This window comes from Pyrus communis, chromosome 12 (genome assembly GCF_963583255.1).
Source record: "Pyrus communis chromosome 12, drPyrComm1.1, whole genome shotgun sequence".
NCBI classification, from domain to species: domain Eukaryota; kingdom Viridiplantae; phylum Streptophyta; class Magnoliopsida; order Rosales; family Rosaceae; genus Pyrus; species Pyrus communis.
In genome coordinates this window covers 20768042-20780517 of record NC_084814.1, presented here as the reverse complement: position 1 = coordinate 20780517, position 12476 = coordinate 20768042, and the positions used below count along the sequence as shown (strand labels likewise).

At 36.0% G+C, this 12476-nt stretch overlaps 1 protein-coding gene across 1 annotated transcript; it reads left to right on the top strand.

Annotated features, from left to right (window-relative positions):
- Window positions 1-4370: 4370 nt before the first annotated feature.
- On the top strand, window positions 4371-5642 carry LOC137709764 (flavonol sulfotransferase-like). The gene has a single exon (XM_068448748.1). The coding sequence runs from the start codon at window positions 4371-4373 to the stop codon at window positions 5559-5561; it is 1191 nt and encodes a 396-aa protein (XP_068304849.1). The 3' UTR covers window positions 5562-5642.
- The last annotated feature ends 6834 nt before the right edge of the window (window positions 5643-12476 follow it).

The following is a 12476-nucleotide window of genomic DNA, read 5'->3' as shown; positions in this document are numbered from 1 at the left end:
AAATAGTGAATCATAAAAAGTAAGACCGCAAGTCACAATTCTAGAAGAGGAAAACAGAATGCTCACAACTCAAGCAATGGTATCAATATTGTTCTACTAAATTATATGTTATATGATGAGCATCATTTTGATTGAGATATCTCACATGTCAAAAAGTGAAGAAATTCCAATGAAGGTGACAACCATATTATATAAAGAAGAAAGCTAGATCTAGTTGAACACATATAATTCGTGAAAAATCACAGGTTGCATAAGGAAGATTTTGAAATATGCATCTCAAAACATATACCATCTAATTATGTTGCTTCACAAACAATGTTGCCGATGAACTTATGCTTCTCCCTTATGGTGGATTCGAATGATATAAACTAAAAAAACTCCATATTAAAAATCAGCAGCCAAATACTAAACATGCCATCTAATTCACCAATTGCATCCTCTGCATCTCTACTATGATCCAAGTGAACAAAAGCATAACCCGGTGGTCTCCGAGCAACCCACTCGGTGCGAAATTAACAATACAAAAGATTAACAACCCACCTTTATAAAAATAACACCACTTTATGAATCTATAGGTAAATGACTACAAACATGACAAAATGTGTTGTTCCCTTCGCCAAAAAACTACAGGATTCATCAACATCCGTCAAACTCCCATTTCAATTTTACAAAAGCAGCACAGAAAAAATAAAAAATAGAAAACAAAGTTTGACAAAGGGGCACAACGACATCAAAGTTGCAACAGAATGAGGTTAAATGTTGAATTAAAGCATTGGATAACATTTTCTCAGGCACCCAAAAAAACCCACAAACTCAAAACCATAAAAATCCAGTCTACAACATCGAATGATATACTCAGATGCACAAAAGATAAACTAACAAATTCAAAAAGAAATAAAAGTAATTAACAATAAGCAAGCACACTATCCTTCGAATCAAAAGCGTAGAATTTCAAAACTCCTCACCTTAAACACGGATGTCTTCACAGGGTGCAAATAAAAACCTTACACTGATTTCATATTTTCGTAGCAACCGTAGGGTGTAGAATAGCATAAAAGACAGACTAAAAACACAACACGAAAATTTGCGATGACCCGAAGCAGGAATTTTTGAGGCAAAAAGGATTTAAGCTATGAGAACAACTGCGAAACAAAGATGGAAATGAGAGGAAACAAAACGGGAGAAAGCGATAGTGAAGCAAAGTTGAAAATGAGAGGAAACAAAATGGAACAAAATAAAACCCAAACAAAGTACCATGCGATGACCAACACGTGGGCTTGACAAGATTGTGTGGCAACTGTAGCAAAAACAAATACAACCACAAAAAAAAAAAAGTGAAAACGGAGTCCAGATTCGTCAAAGACAACCAAACAAAGAGCAGTGATGTAATTTTACTGTACAAAAAGCTCAACCAAAAGGAACAGACTAGATGATGGACGTGTGGAGTGAACGGGCTAAATAGTCATTTGACTGCACAATGAAGGCAACAGCAGGGAAAACAGAGGAAAAAGCGAGGGGCAAAATGGTCCGCCCACTGGTCATCCACAGTTGCCAGCCCATTTGAGTTTTAGTGTATATTATTATTATTATTATTATATATTGTTGTATAACAGTGGATGTCCACTCAAATAATTAAATAATGGGCAAGTTGCCTTTCCACTATCTGCCGAAGCTTGCTTCATACGACTCCTGCTTTCTATATAAATACAACACCCCACACAACACAAAGGAGATAGGCAGAAGACACAAGGCTCACGAAAGAGGAAGAAGTTCATGGAAGAGGAAGAGAGAAAAGAGAGGAAGAGGAGATGAGATAATAGAGAGAGTTATTTTTGTACTCTTATTATTCTAAATTATAATGAAAACACCACTGTTGCCCCGATGACGTATTCCAGTCACACTGACTTTAGAGGAACCTCGTAAATTTTGTGTCTTGTTTTGTTTATTCCACTACACACACTATCGATTTTACAACACGTTATCAGCACAAGAAGCTCTCATGCCAGTGGAAAGCATAACACCATAAATTCGAACAAACAAAGGTACAACAAAACAAGCAAAGGTATGTCCATTTTTCGTCTCTCCCACCGCGCCAGAAGCGCCCCACCGATTTCCGGTGAGAATTGAAATTTACAATGACCTGTAGTCGTCACGAGATGAGAAAACTCGTACCTGATAATTGGTTTCTAGAGATCCAGAAAAATCTCATCAAACTTGGAAACCCAGATCGACCCGGTGCCCATGGCCGCCGTCTTTTGATGGTGTTGCAATCCTCTGGTAGATGCCAACATTTTCTTCGTCGCCAGTTTTGTGACTCCCAGTCTAATTAGGGGTGGAAAAAAATCCCGAAAATCCCGAACCGAACCGAAAAAATCCCGATCCCAAACCAAAAATTTCCCAAACCGAAATTCCCAAAATTTTCGGGATGCTATCCCAAACCAATCCCAAAATTTCGGTATGGGATTCGGGATTGGCTTCTCGATATTTCGGGAATCCCATACCAAACCGAAAATATATAATATTAATTATTATATATATATATATATATATTTATACATATATATATATTATTATTTTATAATTGATGCTAGTAGTTTATAATTCATGCTCAGCAACCTAGAATGCCTTACACCTTGCATATTTTTCATGTTCTGTTTGATATTCATGTGGATTTTATTATTGCTGCTGCCATGGCTGATGATTTCAGAAGGCTTGATTCTTTTGTCTCTCAACAGATTGCAAAAAGAGTTTAATTAATTTGAATTTTGACTATGATAAAAAGAGTCAAGCATGCCAGTGTTCAATTAAATGGTAGTGTGAATGAAATAAAATTCCTAGTTCATGAATGTGTTCTTGAATTATATATTTGAAGAACAATTCATAATTTCATATTTCAATTTGGGATTCCCGATTTGTCCCAAAATCCCGAAAATATTTCGGGATTCCCGAAATTTGGGATTCCCGAAAATTTGGTTTGGGATTGGTCTTCAAATTCCCGTCCCGAAAAATTTCGGTTTGGGATTCGGGATACTAGTTTCGGTATGGTATCCCATACCGAACCACCCCTAAGTCTAATATCCAAAGCATGAAACGTTATCACCATTTTTTCGTGAACAGATCGACGACGACAAAGGTTTATTGGTTTTGCTCCGCTGGCAAATTCCTATATCCCAGTGGCGAGCTCCAGTTGAGATTACCTTTGTTGAACAAAGGGCTTAAAGTCCATTACCATACCTAAATAAATAAATACAATAAAAATGGGAGCCAATGAAAGAGGTGTGGTTCTAGTTGTGCACAAAAAAAGAAAGAAAAAAGTGAGTGATCAATCATTCACCTGTGAAAGAATAAAAAAAGGGGAAATGGGACCATTTTGGAATGGTGTGTAGCACCATATGAAAAAGAAATAAAACCAAGTTTTTGGAATGATGCAATATGTGAATAAATAAGAAAAATAACAATAAAAAAGGTAAAAGCTTTTAGATGGTGTTGCACCATCCGAAAAGAAAGAAGAAAATATATATGTATTTATTTATATGAATGGTGTTGGTTTAAAATCTTTTCACAAATTTTATATACTTTAAAGCAATTTATTTATCATGAACGGTTTTACCGCCTATTGCTTTAAGTTTTGATTTATGTGAATGATGCTGAATTAAAGCTCTTGTCACAAGTTTTATTTAGTTATATGCAATTTATTCACTATGACTGGAATTACCGCCTATTACTTTAATTTATTTATTGTACTTCTTTAATAGTGGGACCCAAAAATGATGGCAATTAAAGCCATGTAAACCGGAAAGAGATCATTTTCGGATTTCTTCGATTAAGATCACAGAATCAAATGATACGAACCTTTCAAATTTCATTCAACGGCTTATTTGTTTTTACCTATTAAAAGCTATGATAATTTTTTACCATTGAATGAAATTTGGAAGGCTCGAATCATTTGATCCGATAGCCTTTTTCTTTCCATATAAACGTAGTTCGGCTAGACTTTTATATATTGAATAATGTTAGAGAACCTAAATTTGTATACAAATTTTGTAAATTAAATGACATGAGAATTGATGATTGAGTTATTATTTAAATGTTTATTCATATTAGTGATATATAATTTAATTTATAAATTTGATATACAAATTTAGTCACCGTATCATTATTTTTATATTTTAATCACTACTTGTAGCTATAGATACGTAGCATTATTTTTATATTTTAATCACTACTTGTAGCTATAGACTAGAGAATATATATATATACACACACACATACATATACATACATATTTTTATATTTTAATCACTACTTGTAGCTATATATTAGAGAATATGTAAGGCTTCTAAACCTAGATATCCTGCATTATCCCCCAAATGTCTTCAGCTTCGACGTCCCAACCTATTGTTCCTAAAACCGATTATATTGAGGAGAAGGAAGACGAAGAAGCCTACCGGAAAATTGATGCCGAAATATGTGGAATGCTGCCAAATCTTCCGAAAGAGAAGGGTTGGACCTCCGAAGACTTGGTTCAGTACCAAGGCTTCTGGATACATCCTACCTTTGCCTTAAAAGCAGCGGTGCACCTTCAACACCATTTCAACTTATTCCAAACAACCGGAAGTTCTACCAGCGCCGCCCGTGGGTCGTTGCCCATATACTTCTTAGCCACACTTCCGAAATCAGGTACGACGTGGCTTAGAGCACTCATGTTTGCTACCCTCAACAGAAGCCTCTATGATGCTGCCTCTCCTCACCATCCCTTGCTCACAACTGGGCCCCACGACTGTTTTCCTTTCTTGGAGATGGATAACATGCTTGGAAACCATGATCACAGCCGTCCCGTAACCTCACTTGACCATGATCATCACGACGATCGTGACGGTGGTGATGCTATGATTGATAATTATGTCCCGCCTACAAGCACTACTCAACTCTTTGCGACCCACCTGCCTTACTCTTTGTTCCCAAAATCTGTGACTACTTCTAGTAGTACTTACGGTGTGTCAAAATTCGTTTACGTTTGCCGCAACCCTAAAGATGTATTCATTTCTTTATGGAAGTTTGGGAGCAAAGTTAAAGCAGTAAACACAGGACTTGCACCCTTCTCACTAGAAGAAGCATTTGAGCTTTTCTGCCGCGGAGTCTGCCCATACGGGCCCTATTGGGACCATGTGCTAGGGTTTTGGAAAGCAAGCTTGGAAATGCCAGAGCAAGTTTTGTTCTTAAAATATGAGGATCTCAGGAAGGAGCCATCTGCTAATGTGAAGAGACTGGCTGAGTTCTTGGGTCAACCTTTTTCAGAGGAGGAGGAGAGCAAAGGGGTGGTGCAGCAGATCATAAAGCTTTGTAGTTTTGAGAATCTGAGCAGCTTGGAGATAAATAAAACCTCCAGGACGCAACAGTACTTTGTTAAAGCCAATATTGCAGTCGAGAACAGTGATTTCTTCAGGAAAGGCCAAGTTGGGGATTGGAAAAACTTCTTCACTGATGACATGGCAAAACGTATGGATCAGATCATAGATGAGAGGTTCAGTGGTTCTGGATTGACATTTGCTAATCCATAACTAGCCTTAAATATTATTTGCTTAATTACTTATGCATTGTGCTTCTCTTTGGTCAATTTGCTTAATTACTCATGTATTTTCTTTTTCAAGAGGGTGAGGTGTATGTCCCTCATCTTTTCTTGTATTTTGTTTTTCTAGCTTTATGAAAGGTAAGATTTTTGTCTTCCCCTAACTAAGTGTAACTTTTTTTTATATTAATAAGAGTTTTTTTAATAAAAAATAAAAAAAAACTTGGCATATTAATTATGATCGAGCGGTAATAACAAGGATTCACCTTTCGTGTTGCCGTTTTAGATAAATCATGGGAGAGGATCCTCTCCGGACCCAAACCCACCGGATCCTTCTTCTTTGAAGGCGAGTAGCAGGAATTATGCCGCCGATTTTCACTGGCTGAGATCATAGTAGCCACCAAATGCTTCAGCGACAAGTCATATCGGTATTGGTACCTTGAGCGCAGTCTATAAATTAAGCATACATCAACGATGGTGCTACTGTTGCTTTCATCACGTTCTACGACTAGATGTCCAGCGCTGACCTCTGTTCCAGCTTATTCCCAGCAACTGATCGTGTGATCATAAAATAGATCTCCGGGGAAGCACGACGCCGACTCCGGGAAGGCCGACGACGCCGACTTGGCCTTCAAAGAAGAAGGATCCGGTGGGTTTGGGTCAGGAGAGGATCTTCCCATAAATCATATATATATATATATATATATATATATATATATATATATATATATATCAGTATGTGCTAGTTCGCATTTTATGATCGAGTAGTATTATGCATATGTGTGTGTAAAAGGGATTGTGGTGCAAGGATTTGCTTTGTCCATAAGTGAAATTTTTATATAAGTTTTCACAAATCGCGGAATCCTCCCACTTCACAGATGTGCTTCATAACTTATGGCTCGTGTTTTGTGAAAATATTTTTATAATCAATTTTCAGTAAAAATGCAAGTGAATTTTGAAAAAATACTTGAAGTACTTCCTACAAAAAGCACATAATTGATTTTTTTTTTTTACAGGAAACACTTCAAGTATTTTTAGTACTCAGAAACATTTTTGTAAAACCGCTTTCGATCATTCTACAGACATTTTCAAACGAACTTTTACTTATGTTTAATAATTACTATTATATGCTAGTCTCGATATTAATTTCTTATTAAATAGGATAATTAAGCAGACTTTTGTTAAGAAACGTGAACAAACGTTGTAATTTCATACATAGCAAATATAATAAAATGTTTTCTTCCTACAAAAAAACTGTCCTTCCCTTTTCTGTATAATGTCCACTTCACTCATCGATACTCACAAGGGAGGATAACCGATACAGGCGGTCCACGGGGATGATGGAGAATTATTTATTCAAAAATAGTTCGGTTAATATTAGAGAGATAAAATTTTGAAACTAAATTTACAAATTAAATGATGTGTCACAAATAGGAATGAGCACTGTTGGAGCGAAATTTCCTACGAGAAGAAATACCTCCACAGATTTGTTGACTGCAATCCTCATGTTCGCCAAATGCTTTGTTAGAGGTGTCCCCGAGTAGTATTTCTCCGTAGCTTGCCTGGGCAGGGTACTTGCAAGAGATACTTTGACACTCAAGTTAGTCGATTGATTTTATATTCTCTGGTTTCTCTCGGGTTCTGATTACGTACCTTGCTATATGGCTTCTCTCCATATTTATAGGACTACATGCTTGGGAAATAAGTACCACGACCTGTCTTCCTCTTCCTCTTCCTTAGTCGTCCTCCGTAGTGGAGGTATTAGAAGTAGTTATCTAGACACGTTTTTCTTGCGTCTGTATACTTCTTATGGGCTTTCCTCATAGTTTATCTTGCACAGCACCATCTTTGGATGATTGGTATTGGCCCATGAGTCGAAACCGGATTTTATCCTCCCACAATGCCTCATTTTTCCCTTTTTTATGTATGCAAAATAAGGGAAAACTGAGTTTTTCGATCATGAGACCTTGAAATTATATTCTTTAAGCCAGGCTAAAACTTTGAACATTTCTTGCTAGGGATAAAATTTGTGGAAGTTACTTTTTCTAAGGCCAAATTTACTAAAGGTAAATTTACCAAAGCATTCGTTTCGTTCGCCTAACTTACGAATACTCTACTAGCTTTCTTCGTACTTATCCTCACATAATTTACGAGCGCCAATTGACATCCCAAAATTTACAAACGTGGACTAACACATAACTTACTGACACCTAACCCATAATATAATTGTCACATAACTTGAGAAAGACAATAGACTCATTCGCATACTTTACGAACGTCAACTGACATCTTCGGATGGTTTTGCGAACAAGGGCTGATGACTTCCCATGACACCTTTGCATGGTTTACGAACAAGGGTTGAGGCATGACAACTTCCCATGACACCTTGACATAGTTTACGAACGAGGGTTGACACCTTGCCGTGGGTTACGGAAGTGGACTGACACCTTCTTATGATTTACGAACGAGGGCTGAGACCTTGCCTTGGTTTATGAAAGTGGGCTGAGGCCTTGCCTTAGTTTACGGAAGTGGACTGACACCTTCGTATGATTTACAAACGAGGGCTGACACCTTGTCGTGGGTTACGGAAGTGGACTGACACCTTCGTACGATTTACGAACAAGGGCTGACACCTTGCCTTGGTTTACAAAAGTGGACTGACACCTTCGTATGATTTACAAACGAAGGCTAACACCTTGTTGTGGGTTACGGAAGTAGACTGACACCTTCGTATGATTTACGAACGAGGGCTGACACCTTGTCGTGGTTCACAAAAGTGCCCTGGCACCTTCGTATGATTTAAGAACGAGGGCTGACACCTTGTTGTGGTTTACGGAAATAGACTGACACCTTCGTATGATTTACAAAAGTTAACTAACGAAAATTTAACTGAGAAGGTTGTCCGACACTTTTATATAAACCTCTATCCCATCTTGTCTAACTGACGAAAGTATCAGTTGCAGCACAGAAGCTTAAAAGCATGTTCTCTTGCCGAACGCCTAGTCTGCACACCCATCTGCTTTTATACACACACACACTCACACATATATATATATATATATATATATACACACACACACACATATGTATATACATATATATACACACACACACAGCGACATTGACACTTGCTTTACTCTCTCTCTCTCTCTCTCTCTCTCTCTCTCTCTCTCTCTCTACACACACACATAGAGACATATATATATATATATTTTTTTTTTTTTTTTTTTTTGCAGACATGACATCCTTGCCACACTTCCACACCGGGCTATCTATATATATATATATATATGTCTTGGTACATAGGCATATATGGGCACACCGACATACTTACACGCAACATATATGTGCATATCTCTGTGTACCGATATGCGAATCTCTGCACATACTTTTCATGTTGCGGACAGGTATATGTACATTATACATCCATTTCCATTGCATTTAGAACACAGAAAAATCATTTTCATACTACTAAGAGAAGCACAAAGAAGTTCACAAACCGATGCAACATTATATTTTTTGACTTATTCCATTCCGGATACAACCCAAGTGAATTATTGTTTGACTCAAACCTATATGCACAAAAAGGAATGAGTCCAAAGTTTGAGGACAAAAACACCCTTCTCTGGCCAATAAGTACAAGATATAAAATATGGTAGAAGAAAGATTGTAGTTAAAGAATAAATTGGTAGTGGGATCATAAATAAAAAGATGAAGGAAAAAATGTTAGTAATTATATGTTTATGGTCACCTTTAGTAAATACGGTAACAAACATAAATTAATAAAGAAAAAAAGGTTACAAGAGTTATGTTAAGCGGAAGAAAGGCTTGGAAGCCTACAAAAACCTACGCAAAGTTATTGCCAAACCTTTCGAAAGAGATGGTTTAGGCCACTGAACACACGGTTCAATACCAAGGCTTCTGGCTAAATCTTGCCTTGCCTCAAAAGTAGTCTGGCTGCTTAAACACCATTCCAATTTCCTCAAAGCTTCTGCAACAACTGTAAGTACTTGTGCCGCCGCCTGTGGATCCTACATTTTCTTCTTGGTCACATATCTAAAATCAGGCAGAATATGGCTTGAGCACACATTTTTGCTACCATCAATAGAACTGATAAAAATTTTATCATTTGTAAAAGTAGGGATAAAAACACTTAAAAATACTTGCAAGAGAACAATGTATTCGTAGTATATCTCAAGTAAGGTCGTTCTCCACAAAGATTGAATGAATAATTTATATAAAATCAAATCTTAATTAATTACTTGAAACAAAGTTTTGAAAAATGTTGATTTTAAGATCTAAAATAAGAAAAACGAATTTAAAAATATTAAAGAAATAAGCGAAAGTAAAATAAACTAAAATAAAACGGATAATCAATTTGTAAAAACACCAATTGAAGACTGAATTATTGAGCGATTTTATTGACAGATGCTCTTATCGCTTTTGGGTATATTGCAATTTTAGCATTTAGTTCATAAACCCCACCATTCACCATTATTAATGTTGCATGCAATTCACGTTATTGATTTAACATGCTCTCTCTACTCAACTAGGTTAGAAATGAATTTTTTTAATAAAGATCATGATATTTAATTATGAACAAATCACACTACTAGCCCATGCAATCTTGCTAGATCCATTTGAAGTGACTCTTCCCTTTGGAAATTTTTTTTTTCGTGATATGTTTCATTTTCTCGGAGTGCAATGTTGAATTATCATTGAAACCGTTCAATTCAAAAGTCATCCTGTACTTTTTTTTTTTTTTGTTTTTTGGGTAAATCGTCGATGTTGACTCATCAATATCAAAGGGAGCACGTTAGAATGCAACTTTTTGCAGATTACGACCTGTTCAATAAATAAGCTTAAACCAACTGTAGCTGCGGTTGAGGCACTACAAAATAATAAAGGCAGATTGTCGATCCTCCTGTTTGGATGCTCTTTCTATCCTTTTTTATTTGTGTGGTCACGGTTAAATCACGTTAATATTTTATATTTGTATTATTTTTCATCTTATTATCTTTATAAAAAAATTAATATAAAATATTAACGTGGCATAATCTGCCTTCCAAAATAACAACGGTCCGGAATCCCTTAATGCTCCAGCGCGGGCCTGCTGCCTAGATTTTGGTCGGACGACTCTCGTCCACACTCGCGTGAAGCGCAATCGCCTAGCACACAAAAAATTGAATTGTGGGTGAAGTGACCTTGATGTCAGATTGCCTCATGCAGTGGGTTGAACGATTTCGGCCCGAGTGAGCAGTTAGGCCTCCTGTTTTTCACTGTAGCCCGACTTGTTTGGGCTGGAGTGGAGCTCATTTGGTTTGTCTTGGTGGATTGAATCGCCCAATCCGCTTGCAATTGGGAGGGGTGGAGTGTCTCTTTTGGGGCTTGACTAATGGATTTCTTATGGTCTATTTGTTTTGTATTGGGTTCTCCCTTAGTAAATAATTTTTCTTGAACAACCTAGACTATTAAGTAGCATGGAACATAGCAGTCATGGTTAAATTGAGAAAATATATATATTTTTTCTACTTACCAATCTAATCAATAAAAAGTTGACTTACTTAGTAATCCAAACTACTGAAGACAAACCCTTAGTAAACAGAAACCTAAATGTAATTGGGATGCAAGAGTGAAATTCTTCTGGCAAATTCCCATTTTTTGGTGAAGAGATCGATGACGACAAAGGTTTATTGGTTTTGCTCCGCTGGCAAATTCCCATATCCCAGCAGCGAGCTCCAGTTGAGATTACCTTTGTTGAACAAAGGGCTTAAAGTCCATTACCATACCTAAATAAATACAATAAAAATGGGAGCAAATGAAAGAGGTGTGGTTCTAGTTGTGCACAGAAAAAGAAATAAAAAAGTGAGTGATCAATGAAAGAATAAAAAAAGGGGGAAATGGGACCATTTTGGAATGGTGTGTAGCACCATATGAAAAAGAAATAAAACCAAGTTTTTGGAATGATGCAACATGTGAATAAATAAGAAAAATAACAATAAAAAAGGTAAAGGCTTTTAGATGGTGTTGCACCATCTGAAAAGAAAGAAGAAAATATATATGTATTTATTTATATGAATGATGTTGGTTTAAAATCTTTTCACAAGTTTTATATACTTTAAAGCAATTTATTTATCATGAACGGTTTTACCGCCTACTGCTTTAAGTTTTGATTTATGTGAATGATGCTGAATTAAAGCCCTTGTCACAAACTTTATTTACTTATATGCAATTTATTCACTATGGCTGGAATTACCGCCTATTACTTTAATTTATTTATTGTACTTCTTTAATAGTGGGACCCAAAAATGATGGCAATTAAAGCCATGTAAACCGGAAAAATATCATTTCCGGATTTCTTCGATTAAGATCACAGAATCAAATGATACAAACCTTTCAAATTTCATTCAACGGCTTATTTTTTTTTACCTATTAAAAGCTATGATAATTTTTTACCATTGAATGAAATTTGGAAGGCCCGAATCATTTGATCCGATAGCCTTTTTCTTTCCATATAAACGTAGTTTGGCTAGACTTTTATATTTTGAATAATGTTAGAGAACCTAAATTTGTATACAAATTTTGTAAATTAAATGATATGAGAATTGATTATTGAGTTATTATTTAAATGTTTATTCCTATTAGTGACATATAATTTAATTTATAAATTTGATATACAAATTTGGTCACCGTATCATTATTTTTATATTTTAATCACTACTTGTAGCTATAGATCAGTAGCATTATTTTCATATTTTAATCACTACTTGTTGCTATAGACTAGAGAATATATACACACACACACATACATATACATACATATTTTTATATTTTAATCACTACTTGTAGCTATATATTAGAGAATATGTAAGGCTTCTAAACCTAGATATCCTGCATTATCCCCCAA

Excerpts from the sequence above, each read along its gene's own strand:
- LOC137709764 (XM_068448748.1), top strand. The coding sequence starts at position 4,371 with ATGTCTTCAGCTTCGACGTCCCAACCTATTGTTCCTAAAACCGATTAT.